At 45.8% G+C, this 12,248-nt stretch overlaps 1 protein-coding gene across 1 annotated transcript in view; it reads right to left on the reverse strand.

Annotated features, from left to right (window-relative positions):
- NECAB2 (N-terminal EF-hand calcium binding protein 2) overlaps positions 1–12,248 on the reverse strand; it is an 85,048-nt gene that overhangs the window by 15,827 nt on the left and 56,973 nt on the right. Inside the window, exons 4-5 of the mRNA XM_072872943.1 lie at positions 7,444–7,469; positions 3,810–3,907 (exon numbers count right to left, since the gene is read on the reverse strand). Coding sequence (XP_072729044.1) covers positions 3,810–3,907; positions 7,444–7,469 — 124 coding nt within the window. The remainder of the gene's footprint in view (positions 1–3,809; positions 3,908–7,443; positions 7,470–12,248) is intronic.

Consider the following 12,248-nt stretch of genomic DNA (forward strand, 5'->3'; position numbering starts at 1 on the left):
CTGTCCCCCACTCCTCTGTCCTGAGCACCCCTCGAGGCTGGCAGGGATGGTGGAGGCATCAGTGGGCACCATCCCACAGTGGGCAGCCTGAGGCGGGGGGTCAGTAACCAAATGGGAGGGAAAGCATCCACCTGACCCCGGCTGCCCAGCTCCGACTGTACCCCACACACCCTTTGACACCAGACACACAAACCATGTCCTTCCCAGTCATATTGGTTTTGATATTTGCCAACTGCACTATAAAACAGTAAATGAGAATTATATAAGAACATCTCCCGCCGTCTGCTTTTTTTAGATCCTGAAAGTTCATTTCCTTTCTCTCCAATTTATCTTTGCATTTCCCATTGTCATTGGCAGTCATTTCAACATGGCACGGACATCACTGTATTGGAAAATAATTATAATGACAGATTTTGTTTCTCTGTATGAGACCTTCCACTATTGAATCTAATTACTGCTGATACTTTATGAGCTCCTCCAGCATGAGATAATTGCTGCTTTCTCTTTTTATGAGCAAGAAATAATCAGTTGTCTTTTAAGGTGAGAAATATAAACAGCAATTAAATACCACAGCTATCTAGCCCCTCCCGTCAGCAGGCACCTCCCGTCAGAAAGCCAACACAGAAGAAGGTTAGGCTTCATTTATCCTTTGCACCGAATACTTTTTTAACGGAGTGGAGAGGGAGGGAATAAGGAACACTCTCAAATGATCAACAGTTTTCTCCAGCTGATGAAATACTCATTTTAATATGGAGAAGCAGGAGCATCTCACAAGCAAAGCATTTTGCTCGCAAGTCACAGTGCTCCACATCAGCACCAAGCCCTTTGCAGGATTCGGCCTTGGGGAAAAGCTGCAGAGACAGCAACAGGCTCAAGCATCGGGGAGCACAAAACCACACTTGGCTCCTACCAAAACCTGCTGCTTCAGCAGTCTTTTCCCCGATCCAGTGTTTCTAAAAATATATTTATATGTATGTATCTCCTAAATGTCCTGACATCAGCACAGGGCCCTTGGTTACAGCATCACACGTGGAGGAGATGGAGCAGAAGGAGACCTTTATGGGGGGACCCATCAGACAAGTCGGAGCTCACACTGGCTTTTGCAATCCTGGGATGGACCTTCTCCCTGGGGCTGAAGCCTTATCCTGCAGCTGTGGTCCCAGCCCTGGAGGAAATAAAAAACCTCTGCGAATTCCTCCAGGCTGGGGTATGGGAACACACGTGGGCTGGAACCTGATGAGAAGACCTCAGCCAGATTATTTTATTCTGACACTCTGTTTTGGCAATCCTGACACTAAAACCAGAAAGTCTGGTAAACAAATACTTTTTTTTTTTAGGGAAAACATACAGTGAAAAAATCTCACATCTCAAAAAGAAGCACTAATGGTTTGCACTTGGGAAAATCTTCTGATGCTGCCTGGAAGTCTATCCTATCTGAACACTGGAGATGAGTTTCTCTACCACCTACAACAGCTTATTTTCTGTTTGTTTTTTTTTTTTCCCTTCAGTTCTTTACTTGAACAAAGCACCTGCATTTGAATAATTAATTGATGAGGTTTGTACCACTTTGTTCACAAAATCACAGCAGGGAACAATGTTTTTCATTAAATACTTCTTTGCCAGCTCCTCTCTCAGAAGGAGTCTTGCTCTGATTGCTCACTTGCCAAAAGTCTGCCAGGCAGCAAAGAGCAACACAACCCATGGGCTGATAAAATGGGGGTGATGAGGGGATGCTGGGGTGGCGCTCCCTCATCTGGCTTTAGCCATCTCGAAGGGAAATGTCTGCATTTGAGATGAAGAGTGCTGTGATCCTTCAGCGTCACAGGAGGACGATGCCTCCAGCGCTCTGGATCTCCTTGGTTCCCTCCACAAGATCATGATGGAAGTGACCAGCTCAGCTTTAGGTAAATAATCTTTGCCCATTGCAGTTAAGGCAGGTGAATCCTGCCACAAGTTGCTGAATCAAGGAGAGAGAAAGATGCTCTTCTTATGAAGGCAGTGGATTGGGATTATGGATAACCATCCTGTTTCTGCTGCATATTTCTTATGCAAGGTAAAATACCCACATGCTCAGATGCCTGATTTATAAACAGAGAATATGCCATCTTCCTCTTGCAAAATACTGGGAGGAATTAGTCATATATATTAACCTCATATTCGAAAAGCAATGGTGGAAGGCATCACAAATAGCAAGTTGGAGTGAATTACTGAGATATCTATTAGCATGTTAACATGTATTTAAAATACATAGTTGGCAAATCTGACTGCCAGAAAATTTGCTAATAACGAATATAAATGAGGCATGAATGGACTCAGCAACTTAATTAGAAAAATTAACTATTACTGTTGTCCTGATTTTTTTTACCCTCTCATAATGTTGATAAAAAATTCACAAACACTTCAGACAGATCAGTGCTTGGCCAAAGACTTTTGCCTTTAGTTTGTTATGGCAAGACATCAACATGTGAAATATGTGGCTTCACTTTCCATGCTGCCCTCCTCACAAACATTAAAAGGATGGATTTTGATCAACCAAGGAAATCAGTCTCTCTACTCAGCAACCAGGGGGGAGAGAATTTTCTGTTTCCCATTCTAACTCCTAAAACTTATCATTACCACATCTTTAATGTGGAGTAATTTGAGTTTCTCCTTTAGCTTCAAAGATAAACGGAAGGGAGATTTCAATTTGGATTACTCAGAGGAGGGCTGGAGTTGAATTGGGAAGTCCTTGCAGGTGCTTGGAAAAAGCAAAACCTCTCTCCTTGGCTTGGTCCTCAGTGCACCACATTACTGCTCACCAATGAAGAGGAAGACTACTTTTCTCTCGTCGTGGCACAAAAGAATGATGCAAATATGGCTGAAGGTAGAATTGGGAGAAGGAATGATGATCCTGAGGTAATAAATATCATTGATATAGCCCAGTTACTTGATTAAGTGGTATGGAAAGGACAGGAAAATGTTTTCAAAGGAACAAGAGCTCTATAAACACTTCTCTCCTTCTGGTAAGACACCAAATGAATGGTGCACCTCTCAGCGGGGATGTTTATCTGGTGCGTCAGCTCAGATTTTCTAGGTATTCGTAAATAAACTTCAATATGCTTCTTGATCAGTGCCACCGCCTAGTAGTCCATTATTAACAGCATCCTTAAGGCACGTGGTGGATTTTTTAAGAAGCTAGGGGTACTCTGCACATATAAAATAGAACATTATGTCTTGGCTTTGGTGCTTGCATGATTCCCCTGTAGTCCTTCAAACACAGCAGCTGCACACGAGTGACCGTATTTCTGGAACTCAGGATGCCTTCCAACATGGAAGCTGTATTTAATGGCAGCTCTATAATATGAAGTTTCCAAAAGCACTCCCAATGATGCTAACAAGAACTCACGTGTTCAAAATCCCACCCAAGAGACCCACGGGCCGTGTTGTCTGAAGACAACTGGAGCACCTTCATGCTTCAGGCAACGCAGAGCGTAAGCCATGGCAGAGCCAAGACCGCCTGTCAGACTTAGGAAGGGTGCTGAGAAGGTGCTCTGCTACAAAGCCTCCATGCCACCGTCTACTGCACATGACATTGGCACCTTGGTTCACAATCTGGTGAACATTTTCAAGATTCATCTGCTGTTAACACAAAAAAACCCCACTGTTGTCATGTTGCTGCAATAATCCACTTACCACACAAATGTAACAGTATGCGGAGACAACACTGCTGAATAGGATGAAGACCTTCAGATTTAGATGCTCTGTTAACGTAACTTTTGCACCATTTGCTCCGAGCCCATGGAGTACAAGGCGAAGTAAGGAGGACTCACCCGTTTGGTGTAGTCCATCGCCTTCAGGATGGAGAGGTTCAGCGTCTCCAGTGAGGCCAAGACGTCTTCGTAGTCTCCCATATGGTCAGCAAAATAGTCTGGGAAAACCAAGAGGGACATGATGGGAACTGTTGATGTAACTTAACACTTCAAGGCTACGTGACACAGCAAGGTCTATTTATTGGTGGAAAAAAAAAATACTGAGAGGTATTTTTTTCAGGTAGATTTTTATATTCTATATCCTGAGCCAAAGTCACAGCTTGTCCTGCAGGGATGGGAAGTGGTACAATTCCTGTGAAGTTTGGGACCATTGTAAAAAAGAAATGTAAGGTACAGTAGCTCCCACTGAAAATAACTTAGCAGGTGCTTTATTTTCATGTCCACTTCTGCATTTGACCGTATCTTGGCTCTCTCCCACCTATTGCCAACATGGAGGGAGAAGTCTCGAAAAAAATCCACTTTCCATTCCCTTGACAGTCTTTACCACTCAAAGCATCCAAATACCTGCCAGGTTCACCCCAATTTAGATGAGCTGAGTGAGACTGGCCTTACATCTTTCCCTACATTCCCATCACATTTGCACCTCAGCCCACAATCACAGGTTGCACAGGCTTCTGAGAGCAAAATATGCCTCGAAAGGAAGAGAATGGAGCTGCAAGCTGGGCCCAAAACCACATGTTGTCCACGGAGGGGGAGTCCACACTTTCTCCGTCCCATCCTCATCCCTCCTGCGGGAGCGGTGATCCGCACAAGGCTGCACCGCAGCTCTGACAGCGGCCAGACGCAATCCCAGCCGCTCTGCTGATGCAAAATACAGCCAAAATCAGTGTGTCCCCACCTGGTTGATGGCTCCGTGGCACATACGAGCCTCAGTGCGGTTTTGTGCACGAGCTACAGAGTCCTGAAATTCGCTGTTCACAACAGAAACAGTGAGAAGTGAAGCACGGCAGTGAGGCGTGCAGTGAGTTTGCAGCATAGATGCAAAGTTGCTTGGTTTCCAGGTGACTGACAGAGACTACAGCTAAAAGCTGTTCCTTAAAAGCCACCGGCGCCGTTCCCTAGCGCTAAGACATGGAGCTTCACACCGAGGTGACATCTCTGCAGAATGCAACAAGACATAAACTCCAGGAAACAACCCCACTAATTAGGTTCTCTTGGCTTAATTAGAAGTGCCTATAGCTATTTACAGCCTGAGAACATATCCAAGGGGAAGAAGATTTTGGCACAAACCGGAATGCCACAGCATGATTGACAGCAGCTGTTTGCTGTTCCACGATAAGCCAAACAGCTTATTCTCACTGCAGCGTGTTTATTTGTGTTATTCATATTACTTTACTTGGGAAAGAAAAACTGAGCAGATCTTAAAGGCAAAGACTTTTTGTAAGTCCTGAAATAAAAAGCTGGGCCCATACATTTCAGGAGAAATGAGCTGCTGTGGGCAGAGCACAGCCCTCGAGACCGACCAAGGAGCACCTGGGAGAAGAATGGCGTTGACTTAACCGAAGTATTCAGTTCTACTGTTTTAGCCTTATTTATTTACATAAATCTCATCAGAGATCAGCTCTTCCTATCCTACATGGTTCTTGCTCATGGCCCCTGCACATCTGCAGAGAGTAATGGGATCAATGCTCAGGAGATGAGCATCACTGCAACCTGGGGCTGGTGCGGGAGGAAGTGGGTGCCCCACCCCCCCCACCTCTCCCCAGCAAAGCTGTCACCCACCACCCTGGTAGTCTGCAAAGGGTTGATGTGCATCTCCCATTTGTAGAGTATACCTCAGTTGGCTGGACAACTTGTACCATTGCATGCAATGTCTGTGTTTCATTTAAACTGAAAGGTGGCAGGTTACAATTTGGTAGCTGTACTCGCTATTCTGGGCATGTTATCCCAGCTATGACTGGGAGTGCCTCTGGGGGTAAGAAGCTACACAACTGTATTTAAGTCAGTCTAGGTGCTGATGATTGTTGCATTTGTTAGCAGGAAAAAAACCCAGAACTTTATAAGATGCTACCTGATACGGATTGAGCCATATCAAATTTCTCATATAAGCTGCAGGGCTCAAGAAATCCCTTTTAAGATGCTCTCAACATCTTACAACACACAACCCATTTCAAGAGAGAGACCACAGCTTCTATTTTCCCAAAATGAGGTTTTATGTTTAAACTAATACTTAGAACAGTAGCAAGCAAATAAGAAATTTCAGGCAAGGGCAGGTATTCAGCAGATAACAGATCTAGGCAGGATCTTGTGCTGATTGACCCTTCCTCAGGCTCCCCGCGGGAAGTGATGGGTTTATCTCCCTCCTCTCCTGGCAGCTTCACCCCTGGGAGAGGCAGCGAGGTGGGATCACGCTGGGTGACAGTTGTGTGATTTTCTGATTTTATCAGACTGATGGAGAAAGCAGAGTGGGGTCAAGCAACAACGTTACCACCCCTCTATTTCCTAGCAAAGTTGATGATACAAGCTGTGGGGTTTGAGGTTCCTGGGTCAGCTGTCAAGGAGACCTAATGCATTGAGAAAGGAGCGATGGGAACAAGCCTGTCACATCATCAGCAAACAAAAAGGGTTTTATGAAAGGCTTCGGTTCTTGCATACCAAAGTAACAACAAGCGGTGATAACCAGCTGAAAGGTTGCTGCCTTTGCTGCAGGCTTGAATGCTCAAAATCCTGCGGGGTGCTGTGGTGAGAAAGGCAGGGTGGGGCAGGGGTTAAGTACACCCTAGGCACTGTCCTGGTGCAGGCAGACCCACAGGCTGCAATGGACAGAGAGGTCTTAAAAGTATTGGGAATAACGAGTAACCGCCTGGTGCTGGCACAGGCAGCCTGGCAAGCACCTTTGTGGCTGCACAACCTGCTCTCAGCCAGACCTCTGAAGGCTGTAATTAGTGGCAAAGTGATGAATGTAAATGGTGAAGACCTGTGGAGGTGGCTTTCTATGTTCTTCTGCATCCTGGCACGGAAGGGGAGGGGAAGAAACAGGTGAGACCTCTGCAAGGCCACACACCTCTGTCTCCCCATCTCCTCCCAAAGCGCTGGGGTGCAGGAAACATTTCCCAATACCAAGTATCCATGGAAAAATACACCTGAGTGAGCAGCAGGAGCCCCATGCACGAGTCACCTCCCATCGAGGCAAAGCCCTTCAGAAATCCCGGCAGGAAATACTCCCTTTCTGATCAAGGTGTGGGACAAAACATTATCAGAGATTTTCTTTTCAACCTTTAATTTCTGCAAGCCGTGGGAGGTGCAGCAGAGGTGGTGTCCACCTTAGGCAGCCTGCTGGGAAACACAAAGGTTTGCCTAAGGAGAAACACGTTATGGGTATTGCAGAGGGATACTGGTTTATTGAACTTCAGAGTGGAGCTGAAAGTCATGACATTGCCAGAAATTAAACTCCGGCTCGTTATTGAATGGGAGGCAGGTGCTCCACTCAGCTCTGACCATGTTTATGTTGGAAGAAAATGAAAAATTTTGCCAATTTTCCTGTGGAATAAGGGGTAAAGCAGCAGAAGTGCTGAGACCCCCCAGCTCCACAGCTGCCATGGCACCACCAGCTTTGTAACGGGTTTCATGCATCCTTTGAAAGCACACGTGCACGTAACAATTGCTTTTGTCCCAAGAGAGGGACCACACTCACCGCACAGCTCCTTGGTGTCCACGTTGCTGGAAGAGGGGGAGGACGAGTCAGGGGAGGAAGCAGGAAAAAAAGTGAGAGAAAGACAATTTTAATGTAAAGGACAGACGAAGGCTGCCGTTAGGATTTCTGCAGGCTTAACCCTCGATACCCACCTGCAATGTCACCCGCCCCCTCAGCATCCCCCAGCCACCGGTGGGGACAGACTAAGGAGAAGGCAATGGTTGGTGCCACTCAAGACATCCACACACCTCTGCATCTTCAGCATCTGTGTAGTTGGGATGGGTTCACACGTTATTTTGGATATTCCGGGGGGGAAATGGGGGCTTGTGCATCCCCCCCGAGGGTGGACCTGTGCCTATGGGGGACCCAGCACAGCAACTCCTCTGCCTTCCTCCCAAATATCCACCCTGGCAATGCTCCGGTGAGGCACAGGAATGTTGCTCAGAATAAAAATTTGCAAAATTTACTTTTCTAGATGAATCAGTTCTCCCGATTCTGCCCCTGCAAAGCATCCACGGGGCTGTGCACAGTTCCCATCCAGGACTCCCTCCGGACAAAATTGCACAATTACTTCTTAATACATGAACATTTAGTTTATGTAACGACATCTCAACAGACAACCTGCTCAGGAAATAAAGATTGCTGCTAATCTTTTTGTGCCTCAGATTCCCATACAATTGTTAGTGCCATTCAAGCACTGGAATGATCTCTTAATAGAATTATATTTTATCAATCCATTTATGTCCTGGAAAGATATTTCTTTAACTAAACTCATCCCTGCTCTGTCTGACCTGTCAACATAAGTGGATTAGGGAAACAGATGTTTTCAATACTGTTTTCATTAGCAGCATCCTCCCGCAGCCCTGCCCCGGACCCCAAAAATCCTCCTGACCGCTTGCCCGTGCCCTGACCAACAGGTCTGGTCCCACCCCACAGGACCTGTGCTCTTCCCTGTCTCCATGACCTGAAGCTTTCACTCGCTGCTGGTCCTCTCTTGGGATGAGATATCCTTCTGAAGGGATGATGCATAGTGGGAAAGCATTAATTTGGGACTGCTCTTCACTACCAAGGCCACACTTGAACCCTATCATCAAGGATTCACGACACAAAGCGTGGTCCCTTTGCAGCAAGCTGAAGTACCCAGGAAAATCTCATCTCTGCTGAAAACTTTTGCCATCTTCTGCAGCAGGCTCAGACCCCGTATGAGCAGACCAGCCTCACTGGGCTGTGCATGGCAGTGAGACAGGGCACAGGTTACATTTCCCACTCAAACAGCATTAACAAGAAAGCTTCTGCTTTAGCAGAGACACTAATATAGGAGATTTTTTTCTTTCTATTTAGGCTCTGCCTAAGAAGATGCAAGTTCCTGCAGCTCAGGGGCCCTGCTGGCCTCTCACTAGATGTTTTTCATCCCCTAGGCGCATTAGCCAGGTGCACTACAGCTAAGCAGAAACACATGTGTGTGCTGGTGATATGTGGGGAGGAAATTCCCCAAATTCACAGTGCCACCTGTGCCTGGGTTCTCCCCAAAAGCAGAGCCCCAGGTGATGGTACTGGGGACCCCTTCACTGCCACTCCTGAGCTGTGGGACCTGCCGGGCGCTGGAAGCAAACGCGAACATTTCTATCCCATGAGATGCTGGCTGCCAGAAAGGTGCCACCTGACCTCTCCCATGCTGTAAAAGCACGTGTTACTGAATCACACAGCCTTTTGGGTAACTAATGTCTGTCACGGTGTAAAAAAGTCATCTCTCATCTCAGACACCTTCGTGGTGCAGGATACATGGCGTGGCAGCTGCTGGCAGCAAATGTGCTGGCACAAGCTTCAGCTGGAGGTGCAGGCGGCACAGGCATCTCTCTGCAAAATGAGCTTTCAACTACTTTATCTTAATACCCTCAGAGATTTATCATCTCTCTCAAACCCTAGAATTACTTCACTGAATCCTACAGAACCCCCTCGGGATACTGTGAGCTCAGTTTCCCTGACTTGATGTTCTCATGCCCAAAGCCACTGAATATGCAGATCCAAAACACTACCCAAAAGAGCCAACTTGTGACCGAATAGTCCACAGCTCTTTGGCAGCATGTGATTGCTAACACGGAGCCTCAGCAATTCACATGCAGAGAAAATTCAGGTTGGGGAAGAAACCCAGAAGATGCATTTCCAACACTGGCACAGCCCCATGCCTGGCCAAGGACCACAGTCGGTCTTTCATCAAAGCTCTCGCCAGCACAGAGTCTGGGAAGTCAACCGATACTCTCAGGCACATACACAGGAGTAGTTTTTACATCAGCATCACCCATGAAGTGCTTAAATAATATTTTTCAGAAGCCCGTTAGTGTTTATAAACACCTACTGAAGTGGTTATGGGTTTGCAGCTAGGGCATGTTACTGAGGAAAAAAAAAAAAATCTATTATTGTATTCCACGCGGTTTTGCATTGTAATAATTTATCTGCTGCTGCCAAAAATGGTCTTTTATTTTCTCATGTCCTGCCATCATATTATTTAACTTAATTGTGCTTGAATGTTAACTTGGCTGAGAAGCTGCTTTTAATTTTAAGCCATCTTGCATTAAGAATAAGCCTAATTAAAGAAATTACTGAAGTCATAAGCTGACTTAGTAAGAAATACGATAATGCTGAGATGAAAATTTGTAAGGAGAAATCAACGGGTACTTGAGCACAACCCATGGCATTTCCTAGGATGTTTCCATCACGCAGGAGTGTGCCCGTTGGGAACACTGCTGACACGCAGCCACGTCCCCATCGGTGTACAGGGGGTTTTGTTGCCCAACGTGGGCGCTGCACAGCTGAACACGCAATGCAAGGGATGTGCAATACCCAGCTACAAAACAATTTACGAGCTGCTCTGGTAGTTTAATGCTTTAGTAACTAAGCACCCTATAGGGTATGCCAGTAGGATTTTTTATGATGCAAATATTCAGGATCTGGGTTTCAAACCTTGTGAAACGGGAGTTGGCAGCTCCCCATGAATACCCTTGCCGTCCCTAACCCTTCATCCCAGCACTGCCCTTCAGAGGGTATTTTTGGAGCGGTCACATATCACGAAGCCCTTTGACATGAAAACATTTAGGTGAGCATTATTTACCAATTTTTTTCAGCTGCCAAATATTCAACATTTCCGTAAGCCACAATAAACTAAAAAGAAAAATTGCAACAAGTTGTTCTCATTTTTTCAGAAAAAAAAAAAAAAAAATCTTTCGGCTAGCAGAACACTTGGCTGTGAATTAGCTTTTAATTTTATGCATTCTTACATTAATAGTATGACTAATTAAAGAACTTATTGAAGCCATAACCCAACTAACTAAGCAGAATATAAGAATGTTCAAGTGAAACTTTAAATGAAGAAATCATTAGACTTCTGTGTTATAGAGTTTTTTCTACATAATAGAAGCCACATCTATCTGATCTCTTTCCAAAACAAAAGTCTTTCTTTCAGTAGAAAAGTGGGGGGGGGTGGTGGTGGTGGTGGAAATCAAGAAAATCCAAGTCTTTTTGGTTTCAGGCCTTTTTCTCTGTTTTCCAACCAATGAAGCTGTAACATGGAGCAGCACAACCTTCCATCCCCAGTCTTGCTGGGGATGTGCACCCTTTGAGATTACTTTCCAAGGCAAAGATATACTTTGGAGATCCTCCATTTGCCACTTGGGACCTAATTTCTCCGACACAAATACGAGCCAAGCACGAGAGCTCAGCTTTCAACCTAGAGCATCTTCTGAAAAATCAGAGTCCAAGCCATAAACTAATTTGGCCACAAAAAGGACTGTTTATTGCTCACCACCCACCACCATTTAAATACACTGGGATAATTTGACCAGATAAACATATTGGCAATGGAGAAATAGTTTTCCCTGCTGGTTCACATTTCAAAGAAAAAGAAAAGTCCTCAAAGTGTGATACTCCTCCCTCATACGTGGGAATTTAAAGAGCAACAACCATGCTGCAAGCGCATCTCCTCAGTGGGCTTAATTAAGTTAATTTACCCAGAGAGTAATTGCTGCTGCACAACCAGCAAGAGGAGGAGGCTGCCCAGAGTAATCGCTGTGCCTCCTGCGTGCTCCAGAGAGAAATACATTTCTCTCCCAAAAACCTCACCCAACATTAAAATGTGAGCAAGCAGCTTGATGAGCGCCTGAGCTAACAAGGATCCCTGGGAAGTCACCTCTTTGCCCCGCCATGTCCCTGATTGCAGATTATTCAGTGGATGGGCTTTTATCAGAGTTGTCCCTGTACTGACTTTCTGCTGCTTTTCCATCGGTTCAAAGCACTTGTAAGCTTTTTTCTTCTCTACCTGCCTTCCTTGAAACACGTTGCCATTTTTGAGACTTTCTCCCAGGGAAAGGTGGGGTGGCAATACCAGACAGAAGGGACTTTGCAGCAGAGCACCCAACAGCCCAGGGATTACAAGCTCAAGCTGAGCATCTCGGCAGCCAGATCTCTGACTGTATGCCAGTCCCCTATGTAACCTCCAGATCTCAGGTCAGAAGCTCCAGCTACGTTGATCAGATCAGCCCAACACTTTGAGTGAATCAGCATTTTCCTGCAGGAAAAAAAGGTATTTCTGGAAATTTCCCACCATGATTATTTGCTCTAGCTCTTAATAAGCAAGCCCAGTGTGGCGCAGCGCTGAAAGAGGTTACCCAGAGAGCATCCCAGGAGGTGTTCAGGACTTAGCATGGCAAAGCCAGGGCTGTCCTGGTCCAGTGGTGGTGACGGTCCCACTACTAGGGACTAGAGCCCTGCAGAGGTCCCTTCCAACCAAAACTGCCATGTGTCTACCATCC

Source organism: Ciconia boyciana, chromosome 9 (assembly GCF_034638445.1).
Source record: "Ciconia boyciana chromosome 9, ASM3463844v1, whole genome shotgun sequence".
In the NCBI taxonomy this organism is placed as follows: domain Eukaryota; kingdom Metazoa; phylum Chordata; class Aves; order Ciconiiformes; family Ciconiidae; genus Ciconia; species Ciconia boyciana.